The sequence below is a fragment of the Siniperca chuatsi genome, linkage group LG1 (genome assembly GCF_020085105.1).
Source record: "Siniperca chuatsi isolate FFG_IHB_CAS linkage group LG1, ASM2008510v1, whole genome shotgun sequence".
Lineage (NCBI taxonomy): Eukaryota > Metazoa > Chordata > Actinopteri > Centrarchiformes > Sinipercidae > Siniperca > Siniperca chuatsi.
This window is the reverse complement of record NC_058042.1, coordinates 27,593,574-27,606,782: the sequence shown is the minus strand read 5'-3', so window position 1 is coordinate 27,606,782 and position 13,209 is coordinate 27,593,574. Positions and strand designations below refer to the sequence as shown.

At 39.1% G+C, this 13,209-nt stretch overlaps 1 protein-coding gene across 5 annotated transcripts in view; it reads right to left on the bottom strand.

Moving 5' to 3' along the window:
- Window positions 1–13,196, bottom strand: part of LOC122864729 (transcription initiation factor TFIID subunit 4-like) — an 87,914-nt gene extending 74,718 nt beyond the window's left edge. For all 5 annotated transcript variants that reach the window (XM_044172372.1, XM_044172537.1, XM_044172456.1 and 2 more), the window contains exons 1-2: window positions 11,389–13,196; window positions 7,459–7,619 (exon numbers count right to left, since the gene is read on the bottom strand). In XM_044172372.1, the coding sequence (XP_044028307.1) occupies window positions 7,459–7,619; window positions 11,389–12,754 (1,527 nt within the window). In that variant the 5' untranslated portion in view covers window positions 12,755–13,196. The remainder of the gene's footprint in view (window positions 1–7,458; window positions 7,620–11,388) is intronic.
- Between the last annotated feature and the right edge of the window lie 13 nt (window positions 13,197–13,209).

The window sequence follows — 13,209 nt, the reverse complement described above, 5'->3', positions numbered from 1 at the left end:
GAGAGGCGATGATAATCTCCGAGTCTCTTTTGAAAGGGGGTTTATATCAGGATTGGTACAGGTTGGCTGGCTAAGAGTACAGAGACAGGAGGGGGCCGTTGTTGTGTAACTGATGCGGACTTCTGTCTGTGAGAATGACATTTACACCTGCCATAGGATGTATCAGCAAGTTTTTTATACTACGAAAGTATCAGAGTAACTGAGGGTGGAATTTTCCTTTAATAAGGAAAACCACTTTTCACCACAGTTTTGAAACGTGTTACATGGCCTCAGAGAGCTCAGTCTGTAGTGTAGCATTGCCTGAGAACATAAAACTACCCACTGTACAGCAGAGTGTAATACTGCTGCTGTATGATGGGTATACCAAACATGAGTATGGCATACTCACACTAATCCAACACACACTGCTATACATTATATATGCATTTGGTACTGTAGGCTGTATTTCCTGAACATGTATTGTCTGATTTGATACTACTAATGTCACATTGTTATAATGTGTGCATCCTTTTTGCATTCATAGATACTGTTTATAATACTCATAATAGTAAGCAGAAAATATAACAGACACGTCTTACTGTAGCCCTGAATACAAAATGTTAGAGGAACAGGAAATAGTTCATAAGTGAGAGGAGAAGTAGAAACACAGTGGAAAGTCTAGCCAAATTGAAAAAGACAATGAAATGCTGCCCTCTAGTGTCAGTCTTTTGTCCTCGCAGTTAGTGATATGATGAACAGACGCCTAAGCTCTTTAGAGGGCCTCTTTACTCCAGCCTTGAGAGGCAAGAACAAAGAGTGTGTTGGAAGAAGTTAGTTCTTAACTTTTGAAATAAAATTGAGCCTTGAATGAATAACAGGCTTCTGTCTCAAGCAGTTTGTAACATTGCTGTTTTTTTTCCAACCATAATCTGACCAGATGACAATAACCAAGAGTTATTTAAAAGCCAATTGTATTGTATTATTAGAAAACTTATGTGTGTTCGTTTCCTAATTCTTGAGCTGGAGTTAAAAGAAATTGTCAAACTGCCATGGTTTGGGTCTTGAGTTTAGTCATTTCCTGTTTTATTTTGTAATACTCACCGCTCCTCTTGTGTTTCGTGCTTTACTTCCTACCTTTGTGTCTTTTACCTCTAGTTTAGATCATCTGTCCCACCCTGATTAGATTCACCCGTCTTGTTATCTCCCCTCACATGAGTGTATATAGTCTGTGAGCTTCCCTTGTTTCTTTGTCAGTTCGTCTTTGTCTTTATGTCAAGGGTCCCGGCCTTTGTTTCCTCTATTCCCCTAGTGTTTTTGGATTTATTCTGTTTCTCTTGAACTTGCCTGGATTTTAGATTTTGGACTTTGTGGACTTTTGGATTTGTTTGCCTTCTATGGACTGTGTATTCTGTTTTGACCTGTGCCTGCCAGACACCTGTAAGCCTTTGTTATATTCTCTTAGTTTATTCAATTAGTTGAAATGCACCTACTCTGCTTCTGTTGTCTGCATTTGGGTCCAAACCCTTGTGTTTTCTGCTTGACACACAATACAAACTTGTCCAGAATTGTCTGCAAACTAAATTTAACCACTTAAAGTACAAGATGAATGGTGTTTTCAAGAGTATGCCATGTGCCAGATAGATTTGATGATCACAAAATAGTCTTTAAAAGTCAATAGAAGGTACACTACCTGATTTTATAATAGCGGCCAATAGCACCAACCAATTCTAACATTTCCTCCCAGTTCACTGTTGACATTTTAAAACTTAACCCAGGTCAAAGTTGAGTTTCAGAAAATTCTGAGTTGGGATTTGAGGTGTATTGTGCGCTTTTTATGTAACTGACATTAGCGCTAAAATCATTAGTCGATTAGATGATTAACAGAAAATGAATCGGCAGCAATTTTATCAATTTCTGTAACTGTTTTCAAACATTTTTAAGCAAAAATGGCAAAAATTAACTGGTTCGAGCTCCGCATATTTTGAATATTTTACGATTTTCTTCAACTTCTGTGATAGTGAACTAAATACCTGCATGAATAATGACTCAGTATTTGGGTTTCGGACTGTTGGTTGGACAAAACAAGCAGTATGAATTTGACATTATCTCAACTGTCCCATTGCTCATCTCAACAACAATGCTGAATCCCAATTCACAATAAAGCAAACAAGATATAATACAATGTATATGAAAGAAATCAAATGTACCAACATGGTACATTTGATTCCAGAGTTTCAAATGTCTTGCAAACAAATAAATTCTGAAGTCAGAGGGGAAAAAATTATTCCGTTCTTTAATATTCTAAAAATGTATGTGAGGGGTCAATAAGAAAGACAGTAATCAAGAGAGAAATATTTATCTGTGCCATTTCAGCTGTCCTACTTGATTCACAGAGACACTGTGAGAGACAAACTATCTAGTAATCTCATTATTAAAGGCAATTAAGTTTCAAAGGTGTGGACCCAGCAGCACAAGCTCAAGTTTTTACATGAATGATGTATCCACAGGTGATAATAAGCAAATTCCAATTAATGATTCAGTGGATCGTTAAATTTTGATGAGAGGACCCCATGGAGTCATTAAGGAGTCTTGAGACATTAATTCACCTATTAATCTCAGTTTAATCTATACGTAAAATAATCAAGAATATTAATTCATTATAATTACACAGTTTAACATATTAACCACATCCCAATTAGGGTCTAGAGCTAATCTGTTCACTTAATGAGGTGGTGCCCACCCAAAATCAACTGTGTGAATCCACACATAATTAAATCTAAGTTTCTCCTATTTAATCAGTAGGATTAGTGTTGACAAAGGTCACCAGTTGTGGCATTAACATTGACAGAAATTCTGCAAAGCTCAAAGTACTGAAGCATACAGGAAATGTGCCTATACAACAGCACACTTTCAGTCATGGTTGCTCTCATACAAGAAGGTCTCAGATTGATGCCCTTTGCATTGCAAAAAATAAAAACTAGATGCCTAAAACTGCACATGAAATTAATGTATTAGTATCATATGAAGTGCAGCCGTTCTGTAGCGGCAACTTCAGTTCTGAGGTCAGTGCCTTAGTGAAGGGCGATGCCGGGAGTATTCTTAATAGCTAATATGCATTTCATTGGTGTAGGACAGGGGTTGAAACTTACTGTATGTTGGGCACTGTTGATTTGAGGTACCAGCAAAGGTTGTAGGAGCAGAGTAGGGATTTCTGGCACAACTTCACCTACTTCCAAGGTGCATGGAGAAGGGAAAAAGTCTCAAGAGGTCAAAACTCCAGCAACACTTGTGGTACAAAGAACAACTTTATTGTCAGACCAACGCATTTCGACTTGTGGCCTTCATCAGGGTCATCACAAAACACACCATAGAGAACACTCAAACAGTATGGGTATGAAGAAAAAAAAAAGCAAAAAAGGTTCACAAACAGAAGAAGTGCATCCAAGGGGCAGCACTCAAGCTTGTATAGAGGAGGTCCTAACCCAAAATGTGCCCAGTCAATGTGGCATACTCCAAAAACACTTTACAAGGTGCTATATACATACACTGCGAGTGTCTTCAAAATACAAAAGCTAAGATAAAATACAACAACAAAAAAATTAATTCAATAAAAAGAGGGAGGGCAATAAGATACATTATAAAACTACATAGAGAGATTTGAAAATACTTAATAACTCATTAAACACCACTATAAAAACCTATTAATTGAGAAGTCCTCATTTATGCCACCTCTTTGGCTGAACTTCACTTTTATGCGTATAAAAAATAAAGATGAAATGTGACGTTGCATTTCATTGAAATGTCTTGAAATGACTGTGGCCAGCCCATCTGTGTGTGGGTGCCCCATTGGCTGATATGTATGTGTATGTATATGATTGGTTGTGTTTTATATTTTTTTTTTATTTTTTTTTTTGCTTCATACCCATATTGTTTGAGTGTTCTTTGTGGTGTGTTTTGTGATGACCGTGATGAAGACGATAAGCCGAAACGTGTTGGTCTGACAGTAAAGTTGTTCTGTACCAGCGAAGGTTTTACAGGTGGAGTGGATAGAAATGTCTGTTTGGTTTGGATTCTTTTGTTTGATTTTTTTTGTAATTGGTTTAAAATAAAACAGCTACATTAATAAAACTGGTTGGTAAATGAAAAAGATATGTATGTGACACAAATCTCTTTTGACCACTGACTAATTAAATATGTTTAAATTAAAATACAATGTTGATTTATTAAAATAAAATTGTTTTCTTTTTCATCTGTTATTCATCTGTTCAATAAGTGAACTTGTACACTTATTGAACAGATGAATAACAGATGGGGCTTTTTTTCATTTAATTCAATTGGATTTAATAATGTAATTTTATTTATTGACTATTCTGTCATGCTGGTTATGCACATTACCATACCATTACCTTCGCACTACCCTCATTCCCACTACTACCTTTTTCTTTTTGCACTATAATTTGCATATTACACTGATATTGCGCATCATTGCACGTATTTTTTGTGTGTATATGTGTCAAGGGCGTAGGTTTGCATATGGACGGTAGGGACATGTGCCTACCAATATTCTGGGAGGACAGAATACCATGCCATACCAATATCTGAGCGAACTTGTTTGCATTCTTTGGAGTGAAGTCATATTAGATAATTCCAATGTGCTCTCCCAGAGGCTATGCCAAATTATTGGCCGAGATACATATGACTACTGCTTAGCTGTTGTTTCAGAACCATGGACAGCGCTGAGAGAGAGAGAGAGAGAGAGAGAGAGAGAGAGAGAGAGAGAGAGAGAGAGAGAGAGAGAGACGGCTACATGCCTCCCCCTGCTAATTTTGACAGAGAATCGTTCATAGAGTCAAAAAATATTTAGCGCTCTGCTAGTGCTACGTTCTTATGTTCTCTGATTAATAACTGTATTCTTAGATTTTGTTGTTGGGCTTGTCTTCATATAGCACATGTAGCTTTAGCCTAGCATGGGGGGTAGGGGGTGGGTTGTTGTGCCCCTACCAATGTTGAAATGTGTATATATACATGTATATCTTTCTTGTAAATATAATTTAGTTTTCCTTTTATTTCTTCTTCTTTATATACATTGTTCTATTGTATTGCCTATTTTATTCTCTTCTTAATAAAAGAAATATTTGAATATCTGTTTATTCATCTTCTGTGTGTGTAGCATGGAGGGGGCTACAACTGCATTTCATTGTGCAATTCTATATTGTATAATGCCATTAAAGCTGAACCTTGAACCTTGAATTTCAGCACCAGGAGCTGTCCATAGACCTTCAATATCTGTGTGATCAAACTTTTCTCTGTTGTCCTGGATAATAACTCTTCCTCATCATCAAACCATAAATATTGTGTTAAGAAAAATTGCCCTGTTTTCAGCTTTCTGACAATGCATTTTTCACAAAGTTGTTTTTTAAATATGCTATGTAATATGTAGGGGTGCCCTGATAAAGTTGTTTTGGCCCTGATCAAAATCTGAGCCCTTTAATATTGAATATCGCCGATACCGAGCCCAAATAATTGTTCACATTCACGCACTAATTTTCACTCGAATATGGTGTGAAATGCTTGCAGTGCAGAGCCCAGCTGGCTGTTGTAAAGTGCTGCAACACTAGCAGGCTGAGGTGGACAAAATACATGTAGACTACAGTAAAGAAAGGATCGGCATTTATCGGCTTTATTGTAGCTGATAGCTATCCTTAGGATCTGCACGGGACATCTCTAGTAATATAACAAGTCAGCCAATAAAGAAATATTTAATCCTTCAGTTTATCTAAAAAAAAATCTAAATCACCAAATTTGGTGAATTTGGTTTTCACAAGCAGCGACAATATGCTCCCCCTGGGCCACGTTATTTAACATCATAAAGTCACTTTTCGCTGTTATGCTGATGATATACAGATCTATGTCAACTGAAAACCCCTATCCTGAAATGACATTGATTGTTGGATATCTCAAAATTTCTTGCAGCTAAATATGAACAAGATTCTTTTGTTTGGACCCTCCAGAAGCACTGCTGGACTGTTTCTACTAGCTAATAATGGTGGCAATTGGCACATTTACTGATGTCTGCAGGTTACAGATTTACACATTTTCAGCCCAAAGAAAAGTGCATACATTAATGCCTTCCTAACATGCAGTCATTTGGTGTGGGAGCAGATCCACTCAAACATGAAGAGAACATACAAACTACACACAGAACAGACTAGGGCTGAGATTCACACCCAAAACCTTATTGTCACGAGATAGTGCTAGCCACTGTGCTACCTAAATAAATCATATATTAAAAAAATTTAAATAATTTAACTCCATATTTAGGAACAAAGTATGCACTGGAGAATATGGATACTAAGATTCTGGGATATTTCTCTTATAAGAAAACAGTTTTAGGGTTTTCTATTGGCTAAACAAGGAAAGGTGGCATATGCATTATTGGCTCAAAAACACAGTTAAAGATGCCTTGTGCCAATCCGCAGAATCTGAGTTGACCCTTGCATTTTTTTGATGAATCATATCGGCTACATAAAGCATGATTAATTTCTGATCCTTTGTTTGTTCTGGTTACACCAGAATAAATTGTCTTTACACGTCTGGTCTATTTTTGCCAGGTGGGGTTGCCTTGATGGAGTTGGCACAAAGTGGAAATCACTTGTGAATGTTCTGTATGCTGTAAAAAATGTCTATATTTATTCAGTGTTGATAGGAAATTAATATTAAATCATACTTTTGAGGTGTTTATCACAGTAAAGATAGTAAATAATGGTTACATATAGCCATTTTTTGTTATATTATACATGCACGTAACAGTGATGGACAAGTAGAGGCAATACACCTATATGCATTTGAAAAATAATTGGATGTTCCCCTTAGGCCAATTAGGGATGATTGAGGAAATGTGTAATCCTGTGCAGTGACTACATCCATCATGTCTAGTGTGGCAGTTTGTTTGAAAGGCACTATGTGGATGCTGAATATTCAACGTTTGCACAAGCCTCATTCACAAATGTTGCAGTGTTACAGCATCTCTACCTCAGCAAACCAATTACAGTTGATCCAGATGACAGCCCTTCTCTTCAACTAAGTTGTTACTGTCAATTTTATTAGTCTCTTATTTGCAAATAAAAAAGAGTAAGAGAAAAATAAGACAACCCGACATCTAATTCAGGAAACAGGCACAGAACACTGATGTATTCTTACCCAAATGAAAATCATCAAGTTAAATTAAATCTCTGCATAGGAATGTTTCATTAGTACAGCCTGTTGTGAGTCACATACGTGGTGACACACAAATCCATTATCTGTTCAGTGAGTGGAAACAAAAATTAAACAAAACCCGTTATGCTGGGTTAAGGAGCACAGGTCACTTCTTCTCTTCTTGTTCTTGTCTAGCTGTAAAGAAACATTATGGTGCAGTAATTCTGAGTGCTGCGGTCATACAATTCTATAGGTAGCAGCTCCCATGTGGGTGAGTCTCACCTGTGGAGTTGATACTCTGAAGGACGCTCCTGTTGTTGGGGTGGCAGGTCGTGGAGAGATGTTGTTCTGGGCCTGAGCCTGAGCTTGAGCCTGAGCTTGAGCCAAAGCCTGCTGAGGAACCATCACTAGCTGGCCCAACTCCGTGCGTACCAACACCATCCCTGAAGAATCACAAGGAACATTCATTAGAGGAAACACTATAACATCATAATCACTGAATGGTATTTAAACCAGCTACTAGCCAAATGCAGATATATTTTGCATGTAGATGGCAGGATTGTGGATTCTACTGGCCACTGCAAAGAAAACCAAGTATTACCCTAAAGGAGTTTTGAATTCTAAAATCCTGGCAGGTTAAATACCAATTGAAAACAAATACTCTAAACAAGCAGCTAGTGTAAATGCAATTTTTAATCTGCCCATTAGAGTCTCATTACAAAATGGGAAATTCACAGCAGAGTTTTTTGAGTGGCAACAAACAGAAACTATTAATTAGGTTATGTCAAGTGCCTTGAATGAATGATCATTGAATGGTGAATGATCTTATATCATGGCAACTGAAAATACTTGTTTCGGGCTGGCTGGAAGGTGTCTGATAAAAATCGTATAACAGGATACCTCAAGTAGTCCCAGTCAAATGTTTAACCACTGTTCTAAATGAGTGCATAAGGAATATTAAACTGCAGTTGAGAAGATTATATTTGAGCAGTTACATGGTCATCTGAATACCAATAATATTTTAGATAAATTCCAGCCCGGTTTCCGATCCAACCATAGCAATGAAACCGCTTTATTAAAGGGAGTAAATGACCTAAGAATTTCAGCAGTCCTCTTTTTGTTAGATTTGAGCGCTGCATTTGATACAATTGATCATGGCATTTCTTCTCAACTTGAGAAATGGGTGGGTCTCTCTGGCACAGTGCTCGACTGGTTTCGCTCATACCTGTCTGAAAGAAAATTCTTTGTTAGTTTAGGTGACTTTGTGTCACAGACACTTGACATCAAATAAAGCGTTCCGCAGGGAAACATTCTGGGTCCTGTTCTCTTTTCTTATATCACTGTTATGTGGACGATACACAACTTCTGTTTCACCAAACAACCACAGTTCCTTAAATGCTCTTTTTACCTGTCTCACTGACATTGACATTTGGATGAGTAAATATTTTCAAAAAAGAAATGAGGAGAAAACAGAAATTGTACTCGCTGGTCCAAAAGCAGAACGGCAGAGACTTAAGTCAGTACTTGCTAGCCTGTCCAAGTAAATCAAAGCACATGTTACTGATCTGGGAGTGCTTTTAGACTGTGATCTTAACTTTACTAGCCATTATAACAAGGTCACAAAAAATTTTCCATTTGAGGAACACTGCCAAAATTAGATAATTTTAACTCAGAACGATGCTGAAATGCTGATACATGCTTTTATTACTAGTTGCTTAGATTACTGCAACTCCCTTTTTACTGATCTCCCTAAAACATCTTTAAGGCAGTTACACATCATTTAGAACGCTGCAGCCAGGATTGTGACTAATACAAAGAAAGTGATGACATTACCCCTCTGCTCGCATCACTGCACTGGCTACCTGTATCTTTTAGAATTGATTTTAAAGTCATTTTACATATCTACAAAGCATTACATAATCTAGCACCCTCATACATTAGCGACTGCCTCTCATTTTATGTTCAAACAAGAACTCTCAGATCTTCCACTGCCTTTCTTTTAGAAGTTCCTAAAGTGTCCCACAAGAAATCTGGTGAGGCTGCTTTCTGTTTTTATGGCCCTAAACTGTGGAACACTCTTGGACGTCGGGACAGCAAACTCCCTTGGTATTTTTAAAAATAAATTTAGATTTAAACAGACCTAACCATGGGTTAAAGTATTATTATTTCATTGCACTACAACACTGCTTACAATGCAACTTCCTCAAATCAACATTCCAAGAAAAGATCTAGATTGTACTGGATAAGAGGTGATCACGAGCTAATTATACAGACTCTGCTCTTTCTAAAAGGCTAGGATTGCTGTATCATAATGCCACCCTTGTGAAGTAACCCATGTCAGGTCAAGATAAAATGTTTTATTACACATTTGTTTATCTTTGCAGAATTTCCATAAAGGTCAATAGAAAGGTTAATAGCATATTCTGATGATTCTCTTGGCTTTCTGACTGAGCCATTATTCCTGATGTGAGATGACTCAGGGCAGCAATCAAGACAAAACAGCGGGGCAGCACACAAACTCTCCTAACCACTGTCCACAGTTATTACCTGCCATTCTTACTAAATTAGAGAATAGGAGCTTCATAGAGGTTGGCTACCTAGCAAATGGGGTAGCAAAATTAGGGATTCCAAAATGTTGCAACATTTGGCAGGTGGCTGTAAGGGAGTTCCCCATCCTGATTTGTTTTAAAAGTGGGAAAAATACACTTCTGCTAGCTTATTTGGGCAACCATAAATGTTTACAATGTAAGTTAATTGGATGATTAGATAAGGCCTTTGATAGGCTTTATAATCTTGGAACAATGTAGATCAGTAATTCTCCCAGTATCAGGAAATAAAGTAACCTACAGGATAAAACAAAATCTATCAACAATGTTTTCTAACAACAAGACACTCAGTCACAAAAAAAAACAGTGAGCACTGCTTTCCCATCTTGAGTTGCCCAAAAACAATTCCCTGTGCATCCCCAATTTCATTTAGAGTAACCAAAGAACAACACAAAAACAAATTGTGTGTGGAGGGCAACAGGTCTCCACTTATCGAGTTCTTTTCTTGGGCAGCAATAATGTTATTCAAAAAGTAAAAGCCACTGAAAAATAAGAGCCATTGTATTTTAAGCATGTGATACTTTTTAGAAAGTAATTCCACCATACTGTTGTCTTGAATCATCTAATGGGATTCTGCATACTTTGAAGGACTCTTGTTGCTAGTACTGTATGCTAGCCACAGTATACAGTATATTGTACCATCTTTATGCACGACTGGTGAACATTTCAAGTTGTTGATGTGTTTGCACTGACGTAAAGACATATAATCCTACATTTTTTGAACCTGGCAGAGTAAATCCTTCTAATTATTATTCTTGGAAATTATATTAGGAAAAATACAAACATTTGAAACTTTGGTGACAGACATGACAGTAGCTGCCATTCACCATACTATGTTGCAGATGAAAAACCTTCAAATGCCTGAATATGGAGGTGGCATTTTGTCAGGGGTATATGGCGTGTGAATACATTGGTGGCCACATTACATGATTTCACCGGAAAGAGACCTGTCTTCTCCTGAGAGTGAACTCATAAAATCAGTTTGGCTTGGGCTATAAGTGTGACACAGTGGCCACATTACAGAGTTTTTCCTGTGAGCAAAAAATCACAAGTTTGATCTCTTATGGAGACTTAAGTCAAAAACTTAAGCATCAGCTAAATTACTAAAATGTACAGATACATTTCATTTGACACAGTTTCACTACAAACTTAATGTAAGTGTTGTCTTATTTCTTATTATTAATTTCACAATTGTGGTATTAATGTCGTGTTATGGTGCTGTTAAGGATGCTTGGTGTAAATTGCATACAGCTGGCACATCATAGAGCTAACACTGTGTTTGATTCCCCATGGGGCCACCCATGCTTAAACTCCCAGTGCAGCTACTATGAATAAAAGCATATATCAAAAGGCATATTTTACCTCCGGAGCAGGCACCATCCTGTTGCACATACAATATGTACGCAGGGTAACTTGGAAAGCTTCCCCAACTCATTCAGACAAACATGGTATGAAAACAGGATGTCACACACACACACACACAACCTCCTCATATTGAAGACAGTCAAACAAACACTGCGTCATACTGACAACCAAACCCATGAGCCTCAGGTAAGGTTGTTTTATTACATTCCTGCTGCTCTCCTCCCCCTCCTGCAAACCTTACCAGGTGGGATGGTAAACCCAGGGGGCAGCTGAATGGTCGTCTGCTGTTGAGGTGGTCTGACAATCAGCTGGGGGGCTACGATCCTTTGAGGTGCTGTAAGTCCAGGACGGGGTTGAGACTGTGCAGAGGTGGCCACAGCAGGTGTTGGAGAGGGGGCTGTGGGCCTGACCATGCTAATAGTGGTAGTCACTGATGTAGTTTGACCAGTTCCACACACAGAACCTGTTGCCACCCCTGTAACACAAGCAGCAGCTGTGGCAGAGCTCAAAGGCTGGGTTACTGTTGTGGTTGTTGTAGCTGCTGTTGTAGCTGTTGTTGGTGTAACAACAGAAGGCGTTGGAGAAACAGTGTTTATTACAGAATTAACACTACTAGGCTGGCTTGACATTACAATTTTCGACTGACAATCGTCTGTTTTGGAAGCCCCAGTGTCTGTGACCGTTTTGCTGTGGTTCCCCTGTGAAGCTGAGGAGGTGTTGGGTCCTATGCGAGCGCCCTGCTGGACCAAGGCCGAAACACTGGTCCCGTTGCCGTTCTGGGCAATGCTCGCTACAATATGACTCGGGAGTCTATGCAAAGCAATGGTAGGAGTCCCCCGGTCAAGCGCAATAGCCGACTGACCTACAGTGAGGCTAGTGTTAGATAAGGTGAAAGTCGAAGTGTTGATAGAGGATGTCACCGGTCGAGTAGAGTTTGCTGTAGTTGCACTGGAATCCACAGAGCTAAGGTTTTCAGCCACCGCTGTGGTGCTGTTCCTTCTCGTCGTTACAGCTGCGCCGTTCAAACTCTTTATCCGAGCCGAAGCGCTCCTCCGTGGTGTGCTTATGCGTTTTCTCGGCGGGTTCGCTTCTGCCGACGTCTCACCTGTGCCCGGGGTAACCTTAGAGCCCCGGCTGGATGTGGTGCTGATGCTGGCTGGCGTAGATGCCAGAGTTGACAGACCAGATGCAGTCAGTGTTGTGATGGATGCTCCATGTGATTGCGAACCGCTGCTAGTGGCGTTCACACCGGCAGCCGAAGTGGTGGAAGGCTCGCCAAAAGAAGGGGTACAGCCCAGAGAGGGAGATGTGACAGTTTTATCCGGGCTAATGTCTTTAGAGTTGATCTCCTGGCGCATCTCAGGTTTATTACGCCGTCCTTGTTGTTGTTGTTCTAGTGTTGTGGTGCCCAGTGGAGCTGGTAGCGTTTTTCCTAAGTGATGGTTAGCGGGGGCCACTGAGCCAGCGCCTCCGTTTTCGTCTGTTTTACCTGCCGGGTTGCTTTGTCCAGCAAGCTGTGACTCCAATGAGCCCACTAGGTCGCTCACAGCTTTTTCATCCACCTCTGAAAAGAGCATATCTTCCAGGGGGTCGGAGGCGCCCGCCATCTCTGATCACAGATAGCTGTCTTCTATTTTTTTACAGTGCGCCTGCGTGTTACTAGGCATTGTGGGAATGAATCTGACGTCATTAGATGAGGGGGCATCCTAGCTGTATTTTTCATGATTTTTCTACTTTAATGAGGTAGGCTATAATGAAGAACTGTTGTATTAGAGTAATTACATAACAATTCCAAAGTAGGATATATGGCATCCGTGACATACTTTGCAGGTGACTAAGTTTCAGGGTTTGTAATGAAAAATCGTGCAATTTAATGTGTCAAAAACAAATGCGGTATATATACATTTTCTACATCTAAAAATCTATTATCTGGCGATATGGAAGCAGGGTGGAGGAGATAAGGCAGCCCGTGTAATATCGCGATATGATAGAATGGCTGAATCTCAAACCTCTGTTAAGCATCCAATGCTTAATTGTCTCATTTACTTCCTAAAAATAAACA